The sequence below is a fragment of the Numenius arquata genome, chromosome 7 (assembly GCF_964106895.1).
Source record: "Numenius arquata chromosome 7, bNumArq3.hap1.1, whole genome shotgun sequence".
NCBI lineage: Eukaryota > Metazoa > Chordata > Aves > Charadriiformes > Scolopacidae > Numenius > Numenius arquata.
In genome coordinates this window covers 39907245-39922997 of record NC_133582.1, presented here as the reverse complement: position 1 = coordinate 39922997, position 15753 = coordinate 39907245, and the positions used below count along the sequence as shown (strand labels likewise).

Sequence of the window (15753 nt, the reverse complement as noted above, 5' to 3'; positions counted from 1 at the left end):
AGGGACCTCTGGAGATCATCTAGTCCAACCCCCTGCCAAAGCAGATCCACCCAGAGCAGGTTGCACAGGAATGTGTCCAGGTGGGTTTGGAATGTCTCCAGAGAAGGAGACTCCACCACCTCTCTGGGCAGCCTGTTCCAGGGCTCTGCCACCCTCAAAGTAAAGAAGTTCCTCCTCATGTTTAGATGGAACTTCCTATGTACAAGTTTGTGCCCATTCCCTCTTGTCCTGTCCCTGGGCACCACTGAAAAAAGACTGGCCCCATCCTCCTGACACCCACCCTTTAAGTATTTATAGACATTGATCAGATCCCCCCTCAGCCTTCTCTTCTCCAGACTAAGAAACTAAGAAGACCCAAGTCCTTCATCCTTTCCTTGTTAAGAGAGATGTTCCAGGCCCCTCATCATCTTCGTAGCCCTCTGCTGTGCCCTCTCCAGCAGTTCCCTGTCCTTCTTGAACTGGGGAGCCCAGAACTGGACACAGTGCTCCAGATGGGGCCTCTCCTTCATAACTATTTTCAGGCTGTGATTGAGAAGGTATATATTGGGCTATAACTGTGATATGATAACTGTGATGTTATTGATGTGTAACAAAGCATCTAGAGGGCCTTGTTTCCAACACGCCAGCCCAGGATATCAAGCTACTGATGTCTTCTCTGCCTGCTTCTACAAAGGCGTGGGTAGGTTGGGAGTGAAAAAGAGAAGCTCAAACAGAGTCATTCTTCTTAACTGCAGAAAAGCTTCTGAAATTGTTTAAAACTGGCACTTTTATGTCTACTACACTGTTGCAAGCAGGCAGAGGCCAAGCAGTGACCCAGTCCACATTCACAGAAAGAAAAGGTCCAAGTGGACACCAGTCATTTTTCAGACTATTTGTAATCTTCTAGTCTTTCTCAAAATCAAAAGTTTCTTCCCAGATACTCAATTTTCCCTATTTTAGGATAGAGACACCCTAAAATAAATGGTCACTTGTGCTCTTCAACTTAGCAACACCCAGGGGTAACATAGCTCTGCTCTCTGTGAGAATCTGAAGAGCTAAATATATCAGGATACGAAATCGAATAAGATGTTTGATAATATTTCTGCTGACAGCACTAAAAGCCAGGAAGCAAAAATTCCTATAAACAATAACAAAACTGACTTGAGCTTTTCCTTGCACAAAAGAAGAGCAGAGAGGAGGCAGACAGACAGCCGCCAGCACCACTGTAAACTGAATTTTAACTCTCTTTTTCAGGTTTGAACAATCTTGCCCATTGTTAACAAGGTGGGTCAAGATCTAGCCAACTTCTAGGGATTGCGGTTTCTCTTCTCTCAAAGGTCTTCCTCTCTCAGAAGTGCTCTTCAAGAGGGGTTTGCCGTGTCCCCTTTTCCTCCAGATTTTTTACAGTGACTTTTGGAATAGGCATCTCTTGGTTACAGAAAAACAAACCAACCAACCAACCTAAACTGTAATGCAAGAACGTGACTTTACCAAGAAACCCAATGGACAAAGTGTGCGGTGTTGGTACAAGCAAGCACTTCTATATTCTTTCTCAAATCTGGGCTTTTTTCCAGTGATTCTAAAGCCCTCATTGACTGTGGAAGGAAAAACAACTGTTCCACTTGCCAAAGTAACTGAAGATTCCAAACCTGCTTTTGTCCTGCTCCAGAACAACTGAAAATGAAAAGGCTAAAAGGTAATGGCTGAGGAGTTCTGGCAATTATATGGCATAAGAGAAACTGAGGGCCAGCTTTGTGTTCTAGTATCGATCTCTCTTGTTGAAACAGTTTGCCTTTGTACAAAAACCTAATTACTTAGTTGGCTAAGCAAAGATTATGTTCCTTGGAAGCTGAAAAAGTGACATCCCAGGCTATGCTCCTAAACGTGCAGAAGGAGAACCATCTTCAGAGAGCATCCCTGCTACTTTGCTAACGTCTACTTTTAGGAGTCGGATCTTGTACATCAGCACAAGATCTTACAAACAACATTTCCATTGACACCAATTCACATCCAGGGTTTCCAGTGGGCAATAGTTTTGACAGAAAATCTTTTTTTAATCTGCTTTCTGCAAAAGCTCAGGCTTTCCTGCATTTGCCCCAGGGATATTCTGCAAGATCCTTGTGAGTCCCAGCTGCAGCTTTTCCTATCATCTACCCACTTCTGACCCAGGCATAGGTAAATACATGTTTATTTAGAAATGTGATGTATTTATGTTGCCAGTTGTTTACCTCTCAGTGAAATGAACACCCTACAATAAACATCCATGCTCTGTGAAAGTCTTTTTGGGTCAGGCTTTTAGAAATTTTCTGATAGACCTGGCTAACCACTTCTCAACTGGGTATGCTGAAAAACATCTGCCACTAATTTAAGGGACACACTACTGAAGTCAAAGCTTTGAAGTGTATTCTCCATACTGTACACATACATATATACTGTCTAACACCTTCAGAAGTTAGTGGGAGTTACGCACACACACACTGGCAGAAAAAACAAGCTCTTGAGGCTACACAAAGCTCAGTTTATGTACAGTCGTATGGAGGTTTGGCATCTGAGGAAGTGAGGAGCAGTTAGCAGCTAATGCCTTTCCTGTGAACTGGTCGGATGAATAGAGATTGATGTGGATGAAAGGAATAAAAAAATATTTTATTGCCTTATAGGAAGGCTACAGACCCTTGCATTTCATGTACTTTATTTATGTAGCTACTTCCATCAGCACAAATGGGAGCTGTGTATCTGCTCTGAGGGCAGTATTGATCCCAAGGCTGTATGGGACAACTATATGTCAGAGGGTATTCTTATCTACAAAGCCTTGCTTCTTAATCCTGTGGCCAGAGAAAGCAGAAAAGTAACACTTACACTAGTTAAATATGGCAAACACGTTCAAAAAGCACATTATAGCCTTCCAGGAAAGAAGAAAGCTGAAGGTAGCTTTACTGTAAAATTTAGCAACACACGTGGTAACAGAGAATTATGAGATGCTGAAGGAGAGATCTGGCTGATGTGTGGATAGGATGAAAAGCAGAGATTTTAAAGATGTCCATGGATGAACACTGTATGGGCAACTTTTGACTCTCTCATATGAGACTTTGTAAGGTCAGGCCTTTGCTGCAGAGCATAGTGAGTGACAGCACGGACAAGCAGAAGTGAAAGCTGATACCCTGCAAAGACATACTCAAGTTCCTACATCTGTTTTGCCGCTGTCCTCTCCTGCGTAAGATGTACAGGAATTTTCCAGGTTGCAGCATGTTACGGCTCCTCGTCCTGCCGCAGTCTCAGTTGCTATGACAATCCCCGCTCAGACTTTTGCCAAAACTGTTCTTTCTGGTACATGTGCAGAAGTGCCACTGGCACAGCAGCTCATCCAACTGAGCCACTTCTGGGGACAGGCTTCAGGTTTTTGTCTGCAGCCTTTGCACCAGGAGCTGGCAAAGCATGGGCTTGTTTGGAACAATAGCCAGTGCTCAGTGCTGGCATTCAGGCCATTTTCTGGCTGGAAGAGAGGAGGCAGATCTGGGCCACGAAGCGTGACAGAGGGCGTGTTGGCAGCAGCTTGTCATGTAGAGGAACAGTAGTGCTCTCTGTTAGGCGACCACAGGGGTTGCCTGGAGCGGTGACGCTGGTAGATGAGGACTGAGCTCTTCCAGTGCTGAACCCTCCATCTGGAGCACTGCTTTCCCCCTCATCTATCCTCCCATAAACGAGCATATTTTCTTGCTAACAAATGAGCCCAATAGATGCTTTCCAGTAGAAGGGCCTGATGTGCTTGATACTTGGGCCCCATCCGGCAGATCCCATGCTCTGCCTGCTTGCACGCGTGATTGCATCTCAAACCTGAAAACTTGGAATCTGATTCTGGACATTGTGACCCTTCCTGAGTTTGCCACATGTTGACAGTGAGGTCAAACATTTAACAGGGCTCCATACGTTGATAGCTGGCCTCCAGTGAGCAAGGATGGGTTGGGTTGCACAGCAAGACAGCACAGCACAGATATAAGGCGATGTTGAAGTACACAGAAGATCCTCACGTCAGCAGTAATTTGGCACCGACTTTCTCCTGAAGTGAATACCATCACCAGAGTCAATAAAGAACCCAGTACACATGGGCAGAAACCAGGACAGCATCAACATCTCTGAATGGGAAAAAGTGGCACAGCAAAGATATAAGTATGGAGCATAGATACGTTAGGGCCAGTGATGACCCTGTTTACAGACCTCTTAGAGACTCAGTAACTATTCTTTACAGGGGACTGAAGGCGCCTCTTCTTAATTGAGCCAGCACATTCAGTCGTGATTGGATTTTGGGAATTATGGCCACTCTGAAGAGTAACTTTAACTCCAAACTACGTGTGGAAAGGAGTTTATGACAGGTGATTTCTGGCAAAGAGTTGACACAAGTCACTTTAAGAACACAGCAACCCTCCTCCCCAATCCAGATTCCTCCAGAAGCATCTTCTTGATTTAAACTACAAGCACCCCATCAGTCTGAGATGTCTTCATAAAATACTGTCTGCAGAAAGGACAGGCTAAGATCAACAGGAAAAAACCATCAACACAAAAAAAGATGCAGACTTCAGCTTCCACGCCACCTGGCACAACTGGGAATCTCCTGAAACCTGATTATCTACAATTACTACTTTAACTGTGTACCATCCTCTGCAAGCTGACACGAAACATCCTCCTTGACGTAAAACATCCCCTGTTACAACTGCCCGATTCAGTGGAGTTTTTCCAGAGAGACCACTGGAATTCATAGGATGTCATGTCATCATTAAGAAATTGGAAAACACAACCCTTAATGCTCAGCCCTGTGAAAGATGAGGGTGGATGTTTGTTTTTCTTCTTGATTGCAGAGACACTAAAGGATATGGAATTTTTCTTTTTGGATAAAAATACTGAGCATAAACAGAGTACAAAGAACCAAAACTCAGTCATAGCCAATATAAGTGCTGTTTGTAAGCTACTAATGTTAGGATGCCAATACCTCTTTCATCAGAAAGGGCTTGTAAGAATTTATTAGTCTAAATGACATCACCAGGTAGCTGGAAATTCACTGTCAGCTATATGCAAAGCTCTGGAAAAGAAAGCTGTAGCAATGAAAAAAATGAAAAGCTTCATATCCACAGCAAAGCATGACAAACACAAAGAAATGGTTCAAATATTACATAAAGCAAATTGCAGTTTGATTGCTCTTCTACAGCACATTTAATGTATTTGCTGTAAAGAACACACTAATTTCTTTTTTTCTTAGGGCTGAAAAAGGCAAACTGATATATGTACGTAAGCCATAAAGCTTTCATGGGTATCTGGAGCCAGCAGGCGTGTTTAACAAAGTTTGATTTGCATTTATGCTGTACACTACTACAAGTTGCTGCCTGTTTAGTTTTTCTATAGTGGCAGCAAATCAAAGCCTTATGGAATAGAGATCTTACTTGTTGCCTGTAAATATCAGTGGGTCACCGAAAGAAAGAAAGAACCAGCAAAACTTGGGAGCTATTAACAAAGAGATCTTTCCTTTGTTGCAGTATTAAAAAATACAAGAAAGGGAACCAAGAGGATTATATACATATGGAGTTAAATGTATGCAGGGCTACAAAAAAAATGAGTGGTAGAAAAAATTCCAGCTTTCTGTTTTTCTTGCCTTATCTCTTTTATACTTTGAGGCATTTTCTTAAGAGCTTTGATAGAGAATAAGAACACACTCTGTCACTCTGTGGGCCAGATCTGGCTTCTGTACGGTACTCTATTTTCAGAATAGGCAGAATCTAATATATTTTTAGGTAATTTTTGGCACTAAGAGAGAAACTTTCTGATCTCGGCAGATCCTGAGCTGGTACAGAGATGTCTTCCTGACTCTAACGGCTGCATAAAACATTTGTTTACAAGAAACTGAGAAGACACATTTCTCTGTACAGCAAAAACTGCAGCTACTCTCACAGCATTCATAAAACATTACAGCTACATCTTTCCCTGTTACACATAACTCTTAGTACCAGTTCCCTGTAAAACATAACTCTGGGTATCAAAGACTGCTCTGATTCTTCTGCGTGTACAGAACGAAATCCATTTCAGAAACACACCAAAAAAAAATAAAAAAAAGGTTTATCTCTCTCTCTCTTCAGGATTTTTATTTGTAAAAGCCTGATGCTGTAAGCACAGCCAGAGCTCTTGCTAGCATCTGGCCGCTGCCCCAGCTCATGAGGCTTAAGCAATTTGACTGAACTCGTTCGCGTGCTAAATGTTGAGTGAAGGTTCATTATAAATCAAGGCCTAAGAAGGGAATTTCGTGGCGGTTTGTACTGGAAGTTTCATAGTGGTTTGAGATGTCCTTTGCACAATCTTCAGAACTGAAAATTGAGTTGTGAGGAGTTAATACCAGCAACTTTGTTTTAGGAAGAAGGCTGACGCGACTGTTCTCTCTGTCTGTCCTCAACCTTTCAGTCTGTCTGAGCCTTCGGCTGCTCTCAGCCAAGTCTGGCAAAGACAGAAAGCTGCTGCTGAGTGTCTGCTCGTTTTGGTAAAATGAGTTTAAAAGAGGCAAGAGCCAAAGCCAGGTGTCTTTTCTATTGGGATGGGCATAGGTAGGACTCCGCTCCCACAAACGGTGCTGGCCAGCCGATGGGCATTGCGTATAGGCGGACAAACCAGTGTATACATACCTCTAAAGCAGCTGCAGCACATGTGGCCCCTGCCCATCTGGCCGTGCCCGGAGCCGGCAAGGAGCTGAGAGCACCCTGAAGGCAGGGAGATTGTGGGTAGAGCGTGAGGTTAAGAAATACTGGAGAAAAAACCAGATGAATTTCGTATGGGAGCTGCAGACTATTGGTTGGATGGATATGGAAGAAATAAAAGGGCTTGTGGTCATTGTGCGTGGGGACATCGGTCTCAGTGTAAGAAACCTGTGAACTATCACTCTCGGCAGGGCAAAACAACTTGCTTTTTGGACTTTATTTCAATGCATGGGTCTTAATATTAATGTAGTAATGTATTATGATTGAAATTGTATCAATTAAAAGCAATGTCCACTTTTCTAAAAGAAAAAAAAAATACTTGTGAGGTTTCAAGTAGGAAACAATTCATTAATCATAGTTTATATGTGTAGTTCTTAGCCACACCTACTAAACAGCAGGACAGATAACACTGTGCCTGAGGCTGCGATGCAGGGTCTGCTGTTGTTGCTCCTTACGGGACATTTACTCCCCAAAACTGGAAGTGGCATCCCCGAGGTGTAGGATGTTCTTTCATCAGCCAACTGCTTTGTGCTGGCTTGGGTGTTACTGTGTGCTACACTCGCACGTTAAGGCTATTTCCTTTCTGGACTTTGATCTTTTCATACCAACTACAGACCGCTCTCTCTGCCACACAACCTCACTCAAGCCTTTCTACTCAAGCATCGGCTCTGCATCCAAAATTTTTTTAGATATTCAAACCTCATTGTCATCCAGAAATGTTTCTGTGTGTAAGTACTATTTGGTGAGTGTATGGGCACAATCATCCCATTCTGTCATCAGGAAACTCCCCACCTTGTACAGAACAAGTCGTTCATAAATTGCGTCTTCTTTGCAAATGATCCGAATTTCCCCATGTGTTTTAACTATGCATTTTCTGAGTCCTAGGTAGTACTCCTTTCCAACAGGCATTGTCAGACTATGTTCTTATCTTCACCTCTGCTGCCCTTTTAACACGGGGCAGTAACCAAATGCAGAAGGCAAACAGGGTTCCTTCCCCGAGATCCAGCATCTACGTGTAAGCTCAGCCGCAGCAGGTGGAGACTGACAGGGGAGCACAAGGGCACAATGGAACAAGAGTGGCCAGAGCAATGATTTCAGCGTCCCACAGCTGTCCCACCCACCACAAGGTTTTTCTCCGGGGGAGGGAGGGATGATGACAAAAGAGAGATTTGAAAGAAGACAATGAGAGAGTTTTGCCAATGTTTACAGGGAGCTGCTCCTATATGTGAGGCGCAGCATGGAAGAAAGCACAAAGGTGCTTGTGTGACAACATGAGCAACTGGGTGATGGAGCTGGCATCGCTCGCAGCAGCACGGAGCCTGGAGTTGATACCAACGAGGGTTACTTGAGAGGATGGTCAGTCAAACACTGCAATTTTTGAACGACTGGGTGCACAGCAAATATGCATCACCTCTGCCACGTTTCACTTCAACTATATTTTCATTCCCACTGGTGCCACTGACTCTGATTTCATTCCCACTGATGCCTCTTTTTAGCAAAACGCCCCCCCCGCCCCCCGTGCTGTGAACTTACTGTTTCTCAGTAAATGCCATCTGCTTACCCCTGCTTTTCTCGGAAATGAGATGCAAAACTTCACCACGGACATCAACAATCTGTTTCAGGGGTTCCCAAACTTCTCTACACAGTCCTGCCTATCAGTAACAATTCTCTTTTTGCCTTCAGAACCCATCTTTGCCTGTGAGTTCCAGCATTTGAATATCAAAAAGTTTAAGCATCAACTTAAATCGGAAATAATTTGGCTTTCAGAATCATCCATATTATATCAGAGTCCCTAGCAGGCAGGCTGGTCTACACATGTTAACAACAACAAAAAAAAAAAAACCCAAACCCCAAACAATCCAAAAATAAAATGGGGGCAATGAAGCTATTTGCATACAGATGTTGTGTACCGATAGATGTGCGACAGCACAGTGTTTTGTGGCTGGAAGCCTGTATGGGAGATGCTTCAGGTGCCAGATATATTGTTTTCCATAAAATACGTTCTCTGAGCAACAAAATGGGTTCTTCCAGATCAGCAGTGCTGCTTGAACTTGCTAAACTGTAGCAAAGACAAAAGATAATTGCAATTTATTTCCTGTCTTTGCAGCAGTTGGTTCACTTAACGGGCGATTACTATAAAAATTTATTCCTTAACATTCCCTCTTTGCCTCTCAGCAGCAGAAAAATGGAAGGCAAAACTATTAATGTTGCAAGACAGCGATGACTGTGCATTACTTCAACGGTATATCAGTGCTGACCTTCATCCTTTACACAAAAAGCATCATATTGGTCATTCACAAAGGGATCGGTTTCAATTTTAACATCAATGGCTTTCACGCTCTGCTGTTTGCTGCCCGTCTTTCTGCATATAATTGTCCTAAAATAAAGAAGAAGAAAAAAAAAATAATCAGAAATCTTCTGGAGTCGTACATGCAGGTGAAATCTGGAGATCTTTTATCACAGTAGTCAGGCTTTCGCCTCAGCTTAACTCTTTTAAGAGTTGGCGCATGAGGCATTAGTGTGGGAAGATCTATTTAAAAAGCCAAGGGAGAATTAGACGTAATTTAAAAAGTGGTTGTTGTAGATCAGTTCAAGGCATAGGAAGCAATAAAGAATGTTTATCTTATTATATTCTGTAAGACTTCCAAACATCAGACCAAGTCCCAGAGTATTTAAGGCCACGTTCTGCTTTCACATTCCAGCAATACAGATTCCCACCAATGGCACCTGCATAAAAAATGAATAGAAAACTCAAGATTTGCTCCGAAAGATTACAAATCATAAGCATTTTACATTAAAAGAGCATTAAGGTTGCATATTTAACTGCTCAAAAGCAAACACAGGCAATCTTGATTTCTCGGAAGAAACTGCTATCTTTCTTTTTTTAATAGTAATTCCACACCTTTGTGTAAATTCTATTTCTTCTGGTTTGGTACTCAGTGGTACCTAATCCACCCTGTTGCCTTTCATAGGCTTGAACAATGGTAATAAATCTGCATTTGGTTTGGCAGCTCTGTAGATGCTGAATGTGAAGGAAGGGATTAATAATTATCTCTTCCCTCAGCTGTACTGGCTGCTTAAAACGAACAAATAGAAGACAGTTTGTTGTAGAAAACACTGGTTTTACTGTTACACTGAAGGTTACAAAGGCTGGGAAAGTGAATCCAGCCCAAATTTTTGCAGCTGGATATTAATGGTGTGGTTTTTATATTTTGTGGACAGCAGGTTTGCAGAAGTGTTGCAAGGTCAGCTATTCTGGGGAAAGCAAGACAAAAATGCTCTCCACAGAGGAATCCTTCCACTGGAGGAAATTTATCATTTTGTATTGTGCAATGGTTGAACTAATTTTGCCGTCCGTCCCGCACTCAATTTGGGGAATAATATAAATGTTGACTAACTGGACGTGGAAAAGACGTGGAACGTGGAAAAGATCCAGTGGAAACCCAGTATTTGATCGTGCACTTAAATACTATATAACAATTGATTTACACAAGTGGGCTGAATTACCATTGTGCAGACAATCTTCATTCTGGCATGTGTTAGCTTTTGAGCAGTTAAATATGCAACTTTAATGTTCTCTTAAGGTAAACAAACAAAACCAACACGAAACAAGCCATATGGTGGTGGTCACGCATACATACCAGAATGGTTCCTACCACCTTTCTGCTCTGGAAAATGACATGACGGCATCTCCTATTGAAAGCCCCTTTATGATTTCAAATCAAATATGTTTCTTTTGGAAGGAAAACAGCCCTTAATTATTTTTTTTTTGGGGGGGGGTGTCACTTGAAGGACAATATTGTCCATACAAGTTTAAAATCAAGTTCTTTTAGAATTTAATGCGTTTAAAGTCTGAGTTCTCTAAGTCAGTAAGCAGGCACCTAGACAAAAGTGACTTGAGCTGCCAAAGCGAGTTCAGGTAACTGAGAGGATCAGGCCATCCATTAGAAAATTTTTGCATGTATGTATTCACATATTGTTCCCTCAGGTCTTACAAGGTCTAAGTGAATGAAACAGTTATGCCTCTCTTCAAAAAGTGACTTACCAACCTTAATCTTTCCAATAATTACTCACTCTCAGGTGCCTGGATCAGTTATGCCTTGCAACACTGAGTAGACAGATACTGACCTGTCCTTAAAAATTTGTGCCTTGTGCCTGTAATTGTGTACTTAAGACTTCAGACTCTCTTGAAAAAAAAAAAAGAGTTTTTAAGATTGTTGCAATCATAAAAATCTAGTCTCTGAAAATCAGGCCACATTTCTTTCCATGCTCAATCAAGGAATAAAATTCCTGGTCCTTGGAAGCCACTTTTGAAAATCTTATCTTGAATTTCCTGATTTCTAATTCCAATTTCTAGCCAATATATATTGCTTCTGTCCAAAGCACTGGAATTTCTTTATCATTTCTTCAGGAGGCTAAAAAGTTATGTGCGGGTGACACATATCCTTGGTATATTCAGGTCATCTCCAGAAAAGGGTATCTGGCTCACATGTAAGATTGTGTGCCTGAAGAGCAAGTTTTTCTGACTTTTTTTTCAAGTATTATACAATAAATTACAAGTTTGTAGTTGATAGAATATATTGATTAGTTAATTAATTTTAAGAGCATTTCTTAGCTGTTATCCAATGAGTCCAAACTTACAAAGGTATCTTGCATATAGTTTTAACATTATACATAAAGAAAGGCTTTAAATAACATTAAGATTTTAAAAATTTATTTCTCACTAAACTTTTTTCCTACAAGAAGTTTAAAAATTTCTCTTCCTGTCTATTTCTTTTTTTCCTGCAACAGACCAGACCCTGGTTAATCTTTTACTTAGGACTTTATTTTTGATTTTTGTCATATTAAAATTGCTCTGATTAAAACTGCAAACGTTCTAATGTAATTCTTCTGGGATGAAAGAAGTCATCTTGTAAGCCTACAAAAAATAGAAGGAAAAAAAAAAAAAAAGAAAAATCCATTTCATCTCTCCCATTTCTCCTTCTCCGTCAGTAGTTTCCTACCATGAGCTCAATCCTGCAAGCTATAAACATCTTCAGTAAGTTGTTATTACCTCTGCTGAAAGGAGCTTCAAGAGTGCTCAGTGTTTCTCAGCAGTGGGTCTTAACGATCAGACCTACAATACCTTTGGCATAGAAATAGTCTCCTTGCAGTCAGTAGGACTCCAGGTAGGACTAAAGATATTTAACAGCAGCCTCTTTTCTCTGAGTTCTTGAGGGTGGGTACATGTTTCCCTAAATCCTAAAATGCTAGGTTTTCATCTGTAATTACAGATTAAATACATAGGTACACTTTTGTCTCAGTTCTAAAAGGTAGGTTTTGATGCTTTTCTCTTTGTTACATTTTTATATTTGAGGACTGAAAAATGGCTATCACCTCAGAATTCAACATATTTTAAAATTTCTTCGTCAGCAGCATTGCTGTGCTGAAATAAGAAACAAAAAAATCGTGCATTTTTCCTACTCTTTCCAGCACCCCACTGAGAGGTTGTGGAAATGTGTCGCCTTGTTCATTTCTTTACTATTTTGAATTGTTGCACTGAGGCATGCATCATGGTTGAGAAAATGCCGCAAACTTCATACTTTTTTTAGGGATACATCCACCTACCCAGCCATTTAGAAGAAGGTAGACATGCAGGGAACTTCAATTCTATTTATTGCTACTTTCATGTAATAATTGAACTTAAATAAACTTGCTCATTACTCATGTTAGCACACATTGTAATTTGATGCTTAGAGTAATGTAACACATGATTTTGTACCTTGTATTTAAGAAATAGATGTAATTTTATCTTTCCTTCTGTGGAGACCTCTTATGAAAGTAGGCATGCTCAGAGGAAACATACTGAGTTCAGACTGCAGATCATCCATAATAATCCTCTATATGTAATACACATCTGCTTGAAACATTCATGCATCCCTGAAAATTACTCTTACACAGCCATGAACTCACAATCACAGCATAAAAATCAATCACACATACTATTGCTACAGAGCATATAAGTGCCATATACTATCAGTTAGGTAAAAATATATTTGGGAAAGGGTTTTAGTGGTGTTGACAACAGCCCCTACTGGGAGGGTGCCTGATGGTGTCTCCTTTGGTTCCTTGACAAGCCAACCCAAAAACTATTGAGAATCCTCTCAGTCCACTGCTACCCAGCCTAGAAGGACAACCTGCTTCATGATGCCTCTGCTCCTCTCAAGTGAGAAAACAAGAGACCACAGAGACTCTGCACTATGTTTAACCTCAGCTTAATTCCCACTGTACAATACAATTCATCTAACTAAGAACAATTAACAGTCCTTCCTCTGTACCTACCCTGAAAGAAAGATCAGAGGTTGGCCAAGCTGACGATTGTTTTCCTGTGCCATGACTCAGATACTGCGTTTATCATGTGCAGACATGAGAAGAACATTTAATGTATAGCACAATAAGGTACGAACCAGACTTCCTAGAAGCCACTTCCACTTACTCTTGTGCTGGTTAAGTTTTTTCTACCCTATTATGTAACCAATGAGTAATCAATGTATTTTGCACTTCTCCTAATTCCTCGCTTCCAAGAAGTAAATAGCAGAAAAGCTGGCATGAATAGTATTTATTCCGCCACATGTCATTATGTAATGCATATTATTAAATATATCATAATGATATACTCAAGCCATATTAATTTTTTGCATATTGTATGTCAGTACACATAATAAAGATATATATAATAAACTCATAATATTTATATATAAGTATAAATTTTGTTTATAGTAGTATCCACTGCTATCCACTTTTACTTCCTAGGATAATTACAGAGCAATTTTGTAATACTTGAATGTTTTTCAGTAGACCCAAGTTAAAACATATGGAGTCAACAGCTGAGTTTATATGACATAGCGTGATCCATCAGCACAGAAACCAGTAGGTGGGACTGGGATGTTTTGTAGTCACTACTTTTTCTGCCAATTGATTGTAAGTTTTGTAGTCTTAGTCAATAAATTCACTGAACTGAGTCAGAATGGTCTTAGGACGTTTATTCATAGTAGTGTGAACTTGCCTATGAATATATTCAACTCAGAGGAACATCATCAACAATGTGTTAGCTGAGGCACTCTGAAAGTCTGGTTCATAACATGATACAACTATAACAAACCTTCCTCTAATTAGAAAGTTAAAAACTTCATCACTTTTCTTAGTCAAGATAAATCTTTAACATCCTGTGCTAATTTTTTTCACGGGTCAGCTTTACCACTTGTGTTTCAGTAACTAGGTGAGAGAAAAAAAAAATCAGTAGTCTGGAAGCCAAACTATAGGATTTTTATTCTTAGTCTTTCCCTTCTGTAGTTTGGGAAACTGCAAATTATAAAGCTGGCTCTGATGAGAAATAAAATATAAATGACATGTTCACGATTACCAAAGGGAAGAAAATTTCCCTGAAAAGTCATGAAGGGGAGCACAGGTGGGCCTTGGAAAGCCCATTGACTGAGAACTATAGAGGCTAATTTTGGCTGGATGTGACCCAAAGAAAGCAGCTGCTAAGTGTGACATGAAGACATTCCAACAGCAATACTGCCACTGGAAATGTCAAAAGGAGGTCTTACCAAGGCAGAACCAATATCCTTTAGATTCTTAAAAATATACACCAAAATGCAGCCTTTTGTGCTTAAAATTGTACATATGACTACTGAAATAGTAAGGCCTCTGTTCATTAAATAAATATGGTCCATTCATGCAGATTTTCATACTGTAGCCTAGTATGAAAGATTTTATATAGCCATTTTACTATAATATTGCTATGTACATATAATTTGAGCATTCTTAGTGCATGTAGAGGAGGACCGTGTTGCTTCCTGGCCTGGACTAGTTGGGTGCTCAAAGACATGTCAAGTGTCACTAGAAGGTTGGTTTTACCCAATTTAATTTTATGAGCTCCAGTTTAATCCACAGTTTTCATAACAGATGTTATTGATTAGTTACCAAAGGGTTTAAAAAAAATACAAAAATATTTGCTGAATGTTATTAATTTACAAAGAAGCTCCATTCTCAAACAAAAGGCTTTCAGATAGGATAAAATATTACAGAGATTCTAAAAATAGGGCAAAATATGTGAAGTTCTTTTGAATATTAGAAAATCAACCTCATTAGAACTAATTGGCAAGGTAAAACCCTGGTATTAGTTGCTCTTGTGCATTTGCTAAGAGTAGGCATATCCCCTTTCTGTCTTCATTTTGCAAGGCTAAACAAACTGGTCACCTTTAATCACTTCTGATAAGAGAGGTGCTTTCTTAGACTGATCCTAGTCTGAGTTTATCCCTCCTTAGCCTGGATGCCAAGAATTACATTGCGCTGGTTTAGGTGGTGTCTCACCAGTGCCTTGTTCAAGTCCTTCAGTACTGCCCTCTCTCTCCTGGGAGAGCTGCTGGATGTCTTTTAGGAGGACTGCATTCCCTTTTTTTCCACAAGTTTTACATGAGTTCTTTTATTTTACGACAGGCTCACTGCCATCCTGCGTTCTGTGACTACACCCAGCTCTTTCTCCTGCTCTGCCTTCTCCAGCTGGACTGCTAGCTTAAGGGAGAAATTCCTATTAGACTTCATGTTACATTGCACCCCATTTCTGCTACTCCATCTCTGAAACCAGGCTTACCTTTCTGTTCAATACCATGATTTTCCTTGGTCTTAACAATTAGTTCTAACCTTCCAGCATTAACTAATTTCACTAGCATACCTCTACCTTTTGCGCCAAAGTTTGCTAAAGTTTTGCTAAAGCCCTCAATGTTTATTAAAACAATCTCCCAGTAAAAATAAAATTTAAAAGTGTGAGTCCCAGCTAAGGAAATGGCTACTCTGAGGACTGTCGTGCTATGGTTTAGCAGGTGGTGTTTTGGGTGCTTGTCCTAGAAAATACATCAAAAATGCATTTTCCTTTGCATGATGCTTTTCCTGAAAAAGTACATTTTCAAAAAAATTCTTTAATTATTGGGCTGTCTGTTTCACAAGAACCATGGCTGTCGTACTTTGCCCGTGCTGTCTTCCCAGTTTGTGCCAAGAAAAGATT

General features: G+C 40.5%; 1 protein-coding gene across 1 annotated transcript in view; it reads right to left on the bottom strand.

Moving 5' to 3' along the window:
- SUSD5 (sushi domain containing 5) overlaps positions 1-15753 on the bottom strand; it is a 41634-nt gene that overhangs the window by 11438 nt on the left and 14443 nt on the right. Inside the window, exon 3 of the mRNA XM_074150985.1 lies at positions 8966-9084. Within this exon, the coding sequence (XP_074007086.1) occupies positions 8966-9084 (119 nt within the window). The remainder of the gene's footprint in view (positions 1-8965; positions 9085-15753) is intronic.